We start from the raw sequence: 12,196 nt of genomic DNA, 5'->3' as shown, positions 1-12,196 counted from the left end.
TTTGTTCTCACAGTCACAGAAGTAGTAAACCAAAATGCACAGATTGAAAAGGAGTGCCTAGGAAACGTGTACATCATAGCTTTTACAGAGATCAGTGTAGATTAAATTATTTCACACTGATAACAGATCATAAACCAATTGTAACCCTGATTAGAAAAAAAATCTTGGATCAAGCACTGCTGAGATGCCATCTTTTGTTAAGATTAATGTGATTTAACCATTTAAAAATATATTCCTAGGAAAAGTCAGGTGGTAGCTGACTGTCACAGAAACCAACTTTACATTCAACTACCTATGAGATCAAAAATGATGAGAAGGTGTACATGGATGCTCTGGACTCAAAGGCCAGTGTCAGAAAAGAGACTACATCAGCTACAGAAAGGAACCTTGACGGATACACAGTTTCAAGAAGTTGTGAGTTAAGCGAGGGCAGCTAGCTCAAGTATCCAAAGGACACTAAGGAGGCAACAAAAGACAATGTGATCAGTTAGGTGAGAAAAAAACTATGTGGTCAATTAAGCGAGTCAGATTAACTAATAAAAGGTGACTGCGTCATCGTTCCAAATTCTGTGAAAGGAAAAATCCTAAATCTCATTCATGAAGGACTAACTAAAGGCCATCAATAAGCCAACGTGGTGGCCAGGCAACACCAAGGACTTAAAGAATAAAAGTATCTGCACATGAACATGACAAAACTAACAAATCAGTACATCACAAGGAATCCTCAACATCCCCTCCCCCCCACCCATACAGACCTTGAAAAGGACTAGCTGCATATTTACGTGAATTTAGACAACATCATTACCTGGTCATAGACATGTTAGAGTTTAATCAATTAAGTGCTTAACCAATAAGCTAATGCTTATTGGTAAATGGTATCAGTTAAACTCAGCTGGTTCCCAGAGAGGCAGCGTTGCTGCTACCGCAAAGCCTGCTCCCTGGGAGCTGGGCCAGCAAGGGCTGGTGGCCCTGCTCCAACAGAGGCTTCACTGCAGGTTCAGCCCACAATATGAGTAACCATTAAGATTTTTAGTGGTTATATGGTTACTGTATTACATGATTAACATCTCTAGTCACAGTGGTCTATTTTACTAAGTATGTAGAAATAACATATAGGCAGTCCTCGGGTTACGTACAAGATAGGGACTGTAGGTTTGTTCTTAAGTCGAATTTGTATGTAAGTCGGAACTGGCGTCCAGATTCAGCCGCTGCTGAAACTGACCAGCGGCTGACTACAGGAAACCCGAGGCAGAGTTGCTCTGCCCCGGGCTTCCTGGAATCAGCCGCTGATCAGTTTCAACAGCAGCTGAATCTGGACGCCTGGGACAGAGCAGCTGGGGCGCTGCCAGGTAGGTCCCTGCAGCGCCGCACCTCTGCGCTGCGCGGACCAACCCGGCAGCACCCCAGCTGCTCTGCCCCAGGTGCCCCAAGTCAGCTGCTGCTGAAACTGATCAACGGCTGATTCCAGGAAGCCCGGGACAGAGCAACTCTGCCTCGGGCTTCCAGTAGTCAGCCGCTGGTCAGTTTCAGCAGCGGCTGACTTGGGGACACCAGGGCAGAGCAGCTGGGGTGCTGCCAGTAGCGCCGAGGAGCCGCGCTGCGGGACCAACCCGGCAGCGCCCCAGCTGCTCTACCCCAGGCGTCAGCGGCGAGAAAAGCCTGGTCTGCTGGGGGGGGGAGGGCGCACTAGTTGCGCCCCCCCCCCCCCCCCCCCGCCAAGCAAACCAGGGAGACGCGGGCAGCGGGACCGCAGAGACGTGCCGCTGTCCCGCCTGCATTCTCTGCGGCTTTGCTCCGTGTCTCCCTGGTCTGCTGGGGGGGCCCCCCCCAGAAGACCAGGGAGACGCGGAGCAGCTTTTCTCGCCCCGGAGGACGCTGGAGGCGTGACCATGGCGCGTCTGGGCGGTCTCGCCACCCGTGTCCTCCGGGGCGAGAAAAGCCCCGTTCGTAACTGCAGATCCGACATAAGTCGGATCCGCGTAACTCGGGGACTGCCTGTACTTGAAAGGCATAACATGATTGGATACATTTTTTTAAATGGCAGTTTTACATTCCTAAGGGGAAAGAGATGTGATGGAATGCTAAAGATGTATTACAGTGGTTAGTCACCAGCTGATCCCATGTGTGACATACCTTACCTGAGCTGGTACTAGCCATACCTTACAGTGCATTAAAGTATCTTAGAACACTTGTTATCTTTGTTAGTGAAGGATGTGCTGTAGTCAGTCCAAATCTGGTACAGAAGCATGATTTAGTATTAACAGCCCTGCAACCCATCATCTATAAGGAGTATACGACAGTCCACACTGTGAGAACCAAACTGGTTTTATATCTAGTAACTTGTGTGATTTCAGCTAGAAAGTTGTTGCTGCCAGTTCTATTCTTGTGGAGGCACCCTGCTAGCTTTCATGTGTCTCTGAGAATGGGGTTTCAGGCCACCTCAGCAAACACCGTGGAGTAAGAAGTGAAGCGTAGTTGAGTCAGTAACCACAAAAATGTATGCAACAGCAGAGGTAAATCCAGTGCAAGTGAGAGCAGTGGATAGTAGCTTTACCACATGAATGCATCAGCAGCTAAGTTAAAACTTTTTCCATTTGGGGTAGTTTCTGCATGTACTCTCTCTTGGGAAAGATGCCTGCATACAAGGAGTGTCAGTCAAAACCATGCCCCTGAAAGGCTGATGATTATTATATTTTATTTGTATTGCTGTAGCAGTGAGGAGCACTTTTCATGGACCAGCACCCAATTATGTTAGGTGCTGTTCAAACACAGAACAAAAGACTATCCCTGTCCTAAAAACTTTATAGCCAAGAAGAGCCAACAGGAAGATACAGACAGGGAAGTACCAGAAAACAATGAGAAAATATTGATTGATAATATAGGAACACTCCTCAGCACCAAGCAGGGCTACAATCACAAAGAGAACTTAGGCTTAGTATTGTAACACATCACTTTTAAGCGTGTCCCATGGACTCCTCAGCCACAAGATAGGTGCCCAGGCACCCTACTCAATGCACAGGGAGAGACAGGCATGGGCAATGGGTGAACCTAGGCCTCGGTGAGGCAAGCCCTCTGCCCTGCCCCCCACAGGAGCCAAGCTAAGCCCTGTCTCATTGCAACAGCAGGCCTCCAGCCCCACACATGACCTTCTGTAGCCCCAGAGCATAAGAAAAGCGGCACACAGCCCCCGCTTTGGAGCTCAGGAAAGGTGGGCATCTCCAGTATCATACCCTGGAGCTCAGGCAGGGTGCACTGCCCCAGGGTCCCCAGCCTCAGCAAAGCAGGAGACATTTTGGGGGTGGAGTATGGGTGGGACTCAGCCTGGCAGTTTGTATCCACCATCCTTGGAGATAAGTGCCTAAGAAAGGGATTCACAGAATCCAGCAAGCTGGGAAAGAAGCCATAAGCCCCTCCCATTGTCTTAACATTTCCTATATTGTTCCCCTTAAAGATAGTTGGATGACTAACTAAGGCAGAAAAAAGAACCTCTCTCCACTAAGGATTCTTAGCTGTGACCCTTCCTAGAGTTAGATGCTCTGGCTAAATCAGCTCTCTCTTTTATGAAAAGCCAAAGAAGATGGAGGAAAAAGAGACACCATACCCCATTATAGCCAACGGACTAGTGGTTTTGGTATTCACTGGCAATGTGGGAGATCTGTTTCAAATCCCTGCTCTACCTGGTTTGGGAGCAGGGCCTGACCCTTTGGTGAGTGCTCTCATCTCAAGAGTCCAGAATCTATTTCCAACTCGCTCATTTAATTATACAAAATGAAACCGCATCAACAGTAGAATTTGAGCACTGTCCATCTCAGATGGATTGGGATTAGGGTATTCAATTGGAAGGTAAAGGACTAGGATTCAATTCCCTAGTCTAAATCAGGAACTCCTCTAAGTTTCAAACACAGGAAGACTGGGGATTTGAGAAAAAGGTTTACCATTTTCCAGGTGAGTCTCCTGCCCACAAAGCTGTTGGACACACAGAGGCATCCATAACAATTCCTAAACTGTTTGGCTCTTTTTTATGTGGGTTAGGTCTCTTCAGAGCAAACCAGAATGGGTCATACAGGCAAGGAAAGTATCTATTTTGAGAATTACACTACAGCACTGAGCAGCTCAATGGCATCAGGGCTGCCATTTTACACATATGCACAGTAGAAACTTCAAACTAGGGTGCAATGGTCAGTGGCTGTACTGCCAGAAACATACGCAGCTAGGCAACTGAGGCACTTAATTCTAAAACTGTGACAGTTGAATAGCATTTTTGCAGAATTCAGTGGCTCTTAAATGTTGCCTAAAGTGGCAGTTAGGCAGCACGTACCTTTGTGGCTCTAGCCCTGAATGCCTAAAGTAATTATGGAATAGACAATAGTGGCACTATACTGAAAGTTGCATTCAAATTTATATTTAAAATAAGAATAAACACCGTTAAGCAAGGAAGGAGTAGCTCATGCAACAACCTCCATTCCTTTTTGCCTTGGGCTGAGTGTAAGAACTTCAGTTGTTGCCTGTAGTTTGACTTCTAATTCCTTTTTCTTCATCTTAGCTTAGTTTATTTTTAGTAATATAAACTGATTTATATTGTGTAGCTGTGATATTTGTACACTTTTTTGACAGCCTTGCAAAAAAATCCTAATTAGAAGTGTGTGTGATTGATAAAACTCAACCAATCTCTAGAGCCTGTAGAGTCAAATGCAGGGATGGGCAATAATTTTCTTAGGGAGGCCACTTAAATTTTGGTACATGGCGATGGGCCAAGGTTCACCCCCAGAAGTGGGGGGGGCCTGAGGTGGAAGGGTCAGGGCTGGGGACAAGCCACCACCCAGAGATACCTGGGGCCAGAGGTTTTGAATTAAAAACACAGTAAAGGGCTCACAGCTCTGCCGCTATCGCATTGCCTGGTGGCCGCCCCAGGTTGCTGGGGCTATTTAAATGGCTCACTGCTCCAGCCCATGATCTGGGAGTCACTGAAATAGGGAGCCTACTACCTGGAAATCTGGTGGCAGGGGCAGCAGGATATAAATAGAAAGTGGCAAGATGCAGTCCACGTACGGAATCAGTGTTAGGCAGGCCGCATCTTGCCCTGGGCCACATCTTGCCCAGCTCGTGAAATGCATACATCGGAAGTGATTGCCTTCTGAGTTGTATGTAATTCACATTGTCAAGTATTTTAAAAGGATTTGTGTCCCACAATGAAGATAGGCTAAAATTATGAAAATTTTGGGATAGCCAACAATTAATGTTGAAGTATCTACAAGTGAAACTTAACTTTACAAATATCAAATATTTCAGTTATTTGAATTTATTCTTTTCCAGCTCTGCATACTACAACTTTTGTTTGTTGTCAGAACCAGTGTTTTTATCCATCCCTTGAGAGCAAGTTTTATTTGCTGTATCTCATTTTTACATCAGTGGCCTAAACTGACACTCAGGGATAATAGAACTCATGTTAGCAGCCCTCAGCTATGGTTTCAGGTAATTTATAACCCCAGATACCAGCCTGGGGCTCTAGTACAGGTTGCACTTCCCCATTCCAGGATTCTCTAGTCCAGCAACATCCGTGGTCTGGCATGACCTCAGATGTTCCTGGATGGCAGTGTCCTGGAGCAGAAGGGCCAATAGCTGGGAATCTGGTGTAAGCCTGGCAAGTCTGGTAGAAGTGGGGCAGCAGCAGACTGCAGCAGATCATAAGCGGGGCTGCCTGCTGCTCAGCAGCAGCACCTGGACCATGGCAGCCCAGGAGGGGAAGCCTGGTCAGGGCTGCAGTGTCCAGGATGAAGGTGGCATGATTTGGGCTGTCTGGTGAGATACCAGGGTCATGGTAGCCCAACAGAAGCAGCACAGCTGGGGCCATGTGCTACTGCAAGCAGCCCAATCAGACAGCGTGCCACCTGGCAGTGGGGTTGGGGTCATGGGCCGCCCAGCCAGCAGGGGAGTTGGGGTGGAGCTGACTAGTAGGCAGTCTAGCCAGGCCAAAGGAATCAGCAGCAGGGAGGAGAAGTGGGCTGAGGGGCTGGTGTCATGGGACCTCCCATTGTCCAGCAAATTCCCTCATCCGGGACCTGTCAGGTCCTGAGGGTGCCAGACCAGGGATGTCCAACCTTTACCTACACTGTATTATACAGGCATGATTTCAAATGACCCATAGGCCAAACTTCCTAGTGCCTTCTCAAAATGTGGCTGCTCTAGCCTTTTCTTCATGGTGCAGCATGGGAAAAATTGACTGTCCATCAAATTTGACTGTCCAGGGGACAAAATTCAGGCCATGGGATTGTGGACTACTTTTGGCAGACTCTCAGAGCCTAAGTCTAATAGGGCTGTGTTTACATTGCCAAAAAGCAGGGCTTGAACCAGATTGGGACCCTCTACTCTCATAGGGTCCTTGAGCCCCAAGCCAAGCCCCGGGGTAGCAAATTTGTGCAGCCAGAGTGGGGGTTAGTTTTCAGCTGAGTTCAGATCCTGGGTTTATGTTGCCATGTTGACATCCAAGAATATACTATTTTAAGAATCCCTTACTGATCTTGAAGGATGGTGTGAGGAAGGTGCTATTCATGAATCTACTGAGATGAAAGAACACAGCTTTTACTCTTTCAGTGCCACTGCAAAAATCCAAAGGGTAGGAAATGAAAATTGGGGCAAGATTGTGGAAGTTAAACTCTTTAACCTTTCTGCACCTAAGGAAAGCAGCCAGATATGGAAAATGCCCTGCATGCAGTATCATTTCTGAGAACAATGCTGATCTTTTCTGAAAATCTGTCTTTAGGGCTTTGTCTACACTGCAGGGTTTTTGTACAAGAAGCTTCTTGTGCAAAAGCATGTCCACACATCAAAAGCACATCGCAAAAGCGATGTGCTTTTGCGCAAGAGAGCGTCCACACTGCATAGACGCTCTTGCGTAAGAAAGCTCTTGATTGCCATTAACAGAATGGCCATCAGAGCACCTGTGCTTTTTCTGATAGGCTGTTTTTGCACAAGAAACGTCTGCGGAGTGTGCACACATGCCTTTTTGCACAAGAGCTATAGCACAAAAAGGAGTTATTCCTCATGAGGAGAGGAATAACTCTACCAGCAAAAGCCCTCTGTCCTGTCTATTTACTGTATTTTTTTTGCACAAAAACGCACTTGAGGTGTGTATGCTCCACCGGGTTTTGCGCAAAAACCTTGTAGTGTAGACATAGCCTAAGGGTACTTCTACACAGGGACAGAAGACCTACAGCATAGTCATGACTCCCCTGAGTCAGCTGAATGATGCTCAGGGTGCAGGGCTAAAAACCTCTGTGTAGATGTTTGGGTTTAGAGACCCTATGCAGGGTCCAAACTCGAATATCTACAGAGCAGTTTTTCAGCCCTGGAGCTCTGTGAGCAGGAGTTAACTGATCCAGGCCAGTCGTAGGTTCTTCATCTGTGTAGATGTACCCATAGTCAAGTCCATGGTCTAAAGCCCATTGAAGTCACTCTCTCACTGGTTTCATTAGCATTTGCGTAAGCCCCTAACAGCTTCAAGATGAAAGCTATGCTTGTCCAGTGCTGAACAGCAGTGCTCTTCAAATTCTAATTACTCTAAAAATGAAGCTGTTCTATAAACATTTCAAGGTAAAAAATAGCCGCTTAAAATACTCAACTATCTAGATTTGCTAAACTAAGTTTTGTGGTCAACTGTCTTTATGATAACAGATTCTCCCTTACTTTTCCCAAACTGGAACCATTTCCAGCAGTTGGAAGCTAGATACACAATATAAACAGGCACTCTGTCATTTAGCTGAAGATGCCATGTGACAAGGTTTAAAAAAAATTTATTGCTGTTGCTTTATAGGAAAGCATTTGAGATGTTCAGTTATTATAGACAAAAGCTATAAGGGTTCAATATAAACAGAAGGATTTGTTTTACAGTAGGAGTTAATGAGATAGGCAGTATGTGCTGCTGCAGCTGAACCAACATCAGGGTTTATCTCTGAACAGAGATTTGAACAAATGGCAGAGAAAGTAGATGTGGTATGAAGACAGGATGCAGAATAGTGAAAAGGGAAGGCAGAAACATGTGCTTTGAGGACCAAAATGATTGTACCTTTTAAGCAACTTCTCATTACTTCAATTGAACATGAAAAATTCAAGTGTGTAATTTTACAAGAGAACTTAAAGATAAGATAGCGGTTTCTTCCTTGCAAAAGTCTGTCATTTTTGCCTGATAAAAGCACTTTTATGGCAATACCACTTCCTGCAACTGTACTGCCTTTTTCATCAAAAGCTACCAATTTTGCAAGTGAGGAGAAAGGGAAAATATTGCTTTGTACATACCTGGTCACTATGCATATAAGTTTGTCAGAACAGGATTTTCACTGCACAAGCAAGTCCCATCTTGTTGCATCCATGCCTTTGCAAATAAGCATAGCTGGAAAATAGTTGCTTCACCTTTGAAGTTGCACTGACAAGAAATAGGTGAACATTTTCAAGTACAAAACGGAAGTTCGTATACTTCATAAATCCTAAAAATTTATTTACAAATTTAGAACATGAAATTGATTACATATATAGGAATGTGGCTGCATACGTTTTGATTCAGTGACTATAAATAAGCTTTATACATTCTGTAAACAAGTTTAATTACAAATCTTTATAAAATACATCTTGTACTGTATTTATATACAGACCTATTCTGAAAATGAATGAACTGAATGCAAAGTTGTAATAGACTATTGGAACCTTTTGAGAACTGTTTAAGTATTTTTTTCCACTAGCAGATGCAAAACTAAATACAATTACTTTAAAAGGTGCAATTCTGCAGTTATATGACTTGTTATTTTATATGCATATATACACGAGATATCACACACTCCATAGTTTGCAGGAGGGAACAATTAAAGCAGCAACTATAGTTCTAAGAGAATATTAACACAAAGAATCTAAGATTTTTAAAGAAATATGATCATGGTCCCATATGAACAAGGAAGCTGGGTGTGTACAAAGAATGATCTTAATCCCTCTCTGTCAGCACCTAAATTCATACTGTCATCTCATATTCACAAACATGTCATGAAGTTGTCTGCAACACAACCTGGAAAGGGTGGACAAGAAATAGTAAAAACTGATTCAATACCTACCAGACTTTAAGCGTGTTAACCCCTAGTGTTTATGATGCAGTTAACTCATTCATTCATACCAACTTAGTTTCTTTACAGTTTAAAATGCTAATTGGGTCATCTTGTTAAATACTGAGTATAGTCATAAAATGATAAAACATAAGAACCACATTATTTAAATTTCTGCCAGAATCATAGCTGAGAAAGCTGCACTGCATATTCTACTGTATTTTAAATCAGTACAAATCCTTTTAAAACATTTTGGGATATGAATTTCAATTACTATAGATTATTATGCAGTAAGGTAAATTGGTGAAATAAACTTGTATAGGTTAAGGTTCACTAACTATAAATATAGAATAGATTTTTAGAACCCATACTATTTGCTCAGTATAAAAACTTGCAGTTGTTATTCAACCAAAACTTCCACTGATGTCAAAGATTAGTTTAAAAGTTGATGATACCAAAGTCATTGTGTGTTTACAGTATTATGAGAGTTAACATGCTAGGATTTGCTATCACATCATTTATCCAGCACCAACTTTAAGTAATGTAATTTAAAACCACCAGATACCCATGCAGTGAATCAAGTTATAGAAACTAAAGTCTCTTTTGGAGGCTGAGAATTTAAATCTGAATTTTAATCAATGAGGAATATTACTAAAATCTAAATTACATAAAATTAATTAAACTTTCAAATTATATAGAGATTTTTATTAAAATTGTTGCATAACTGATGCTAAATCATAGTAATTTGACTATTATAGAGCATAGGCAGCTCCTTATATCACCTTATAATGGTTCATAGGGTTTTTTTTTTTATTTACAGTAAGGATTCTTGGCTGTACTGCAATTTTTTAAGAAACAAATTTCATAATTTTTTGGCAAATCAGTCAAAACTGATTTCAAAATGTTATCTACTAAAGATAGCAAACAAGATAACATGCTAAGTTATCTTCAATAAAATTTTCTTCTTTCCATAATTTCCATTAATATTATCAACATGAACCATGATATAAGCCATTTATACATAGGAAGTATTTAACATGTTGTCACAATATTACATAATTCAATAGTCAAAATTGGTGTGACTGAATTTGTTGCTAGGGCCCTAATTCTACCCTCCTTACTCAATGGAGGCAGAATCAGGTTTTTAAGACTCTTAATACTTCATTTTACAAAAGATGAACAGTACATCAGAAAAACGCCCCTGACTGGTTAAATTACATACCTTTAAAAGCAATACAGAACAAGGTGTTACAAAACAGATACAAGGTTAGGGAAGCACTCCGTTTATTTTGTCATTTTAAAACATTTCTCAAGTTCACATAAATTTCATACATTATCTTCCCTCTCCCACGCTATACTCCAATTATGCAGTTGAAAGGTCATTTTGTGTGACTTCAAATTCAGTAAATATAAAATAATCTGATTTTGTAAATAAACCATTTAGTGAATTAATGTTACACAGTAGAAGCCTTGCTCTTTTGGGTAGAGAGATGAGGATTTTAATTAAAATGCTTGGGTCTTCAAGTGTTTAAAAACCTAATGTACATCCTTAAATGGGAGTATATATGTTATACACAAGCAATAGATACAAAATACACATGTGCAGGGTTTTATTCAAAATTAACTGGAACTTATAAAATCTTAAAAGCCAAATCAAAGAAATCTGGGTCTCTAACATAAAAAAATACTAATATCTTCATATCTCAATTATAGAGCCTCTTCTGTGAATCATCAGGACTGTTTCATAAACATACACAGAATTTTCTGTGCCAAAAAAGCCAGCTGTGTTTAACTGAACAGAAAAATTGCACTTTGAGACCATTACCAATATTTTCTTATATTCCCATTCAATATAATATAATATAATAATCTGGTCCTGGTGCTTATGGCACAGGTTAGCTGTATTTTTGCGACACAATCTTATAAAACACAAGGTTGTTATATTTAGTTCATGAAAATCTAAAGAATCTTAAACCTAGAACTTTGATACAAATCCACATATCTATAATTGCTCAATTAAATAATATACACAAATGTGTGTTTAGGTCTTAAAAACCTTTCAACAACTGGATACAAAACAGTCTCTCCTATTTTCTCCAGTCTCCTTAATCTTAAGTTTTATCAGTCTGCATGTGACTAAAATATCGTTTTTGGCCACATCCAACACTTCAGGTCACACCCCCGTGTATAGGGACAAGAAGTAGATATATAATAAAAAGATGGGATAAATCAGAAGGGGCTTCTTAGTCTTAAATTCTTCTCCAACTAGTAATGAAGCAGCACTGTATGCAGCCCAAAAGACTCCAAACAGCTTTAAAAGAAAAAGAAAAAAGAGGCATAGTGTTAGCTCACAATACAAGAAAATCTGTCCAGATACCAATACAAAAATCAGTACTTCTCTTGAAGATCATTAGGAAAGAAATCTAACATTAACTGGTTAAACAACATGTTTAACTGGTTAACCCATTAAAGGGGAACAAGTGGGGTGCTCCCCACCACAGGCAGGGGCTGCTCTGGAGCCTGCCACAGAGAAAGTGAGGCTTCCGGGTTAACCAGTTACACATTCACATCCCTAAAACTTAAATATTCAGATAGTATAGAGACCTTTATTCCAGGGGAGCAAATCATGGGAAAACCTAGAATATTTGGCCTTCTTGAGAAACTGTTGGCTGGTGACTTTAGTCTCCTTTACTGCAGCATACTCCTACCTCAAGGGCTCTGCAAAACCAATTTCTTTCAATAACAGGGAGCAAGAGCATCCCTTCACGATAGATGTAAAATCAGTATTTTGAAAAAAATTCTGTAAATATTAACATCACAGAGGAAAGAGGAACATATACATGATTGGCCAGAGTGAGAGTCTGGGATTTTCAAAAAGGTTGAAGGAAGTTAATGAGAGGTGAGTGCCTATACTGTGACTTCTCTGAAAATCCTAGCCTTAATCATGAGCACATCATATCCAGAATCCTCTCACTTTTAAGTCTGGGGGGCAGGGTGAATGAATGAGAGAGAATCCTGAAAGATTATGGATTAAGTTCTCAAAGGCCTTAAATTACCTTGTATGTAAGCAACTTTGGAAATCTTAATCTATATCTATAAATTCTTCCCTTCAT

General features: G+C 41.7%; 1 protein-coding gene across 1 annotated transcript in view; it reads right to left on the bottom strand.

Moving 5' to 3' along the window:
• Positions 1 to 10,345: 10,345 nt before the first annotated feature.
• YIPF4 (Yip1 domain family member 4) overlaps positions 10,346 to 12,196 on the bottom strand; it is a 31,360-nt gene continuing 29,509 nt past the window's right edge. The window contains exon 6 of the mRNA XM_075924969.2: positions 10,346 to 11,394. Within this exon, the coding sequence (XP_075781084.2) occupies positions 11,257 to 11,394 (138 nt within the window). The 3' untranslated portion in view covers positions 10,346 to 11,256. The remainder of the gene's footprint in view (positions 11,395 to 12,196) is intronic.

Source organism: Pelodiscus sinensis, chromosome 3 (assembly GCF_052426305.1).
Source record: "Pelodiscus sinensis isolate ZL-2025 chromosome 3, ASM5242630v1, whole genome shotgun sequence".
Classification (NCBI taxonomy): Eukaryota; Metazoa; Chordata; order Testudines; family Trionychidae; genus Pelodiscus; species Pelodiscus sinensis.
Note: the sequence above shows the minus strand (reverse complement) of the source record. Positions and strands in the feature narration are given on the sequence as shown.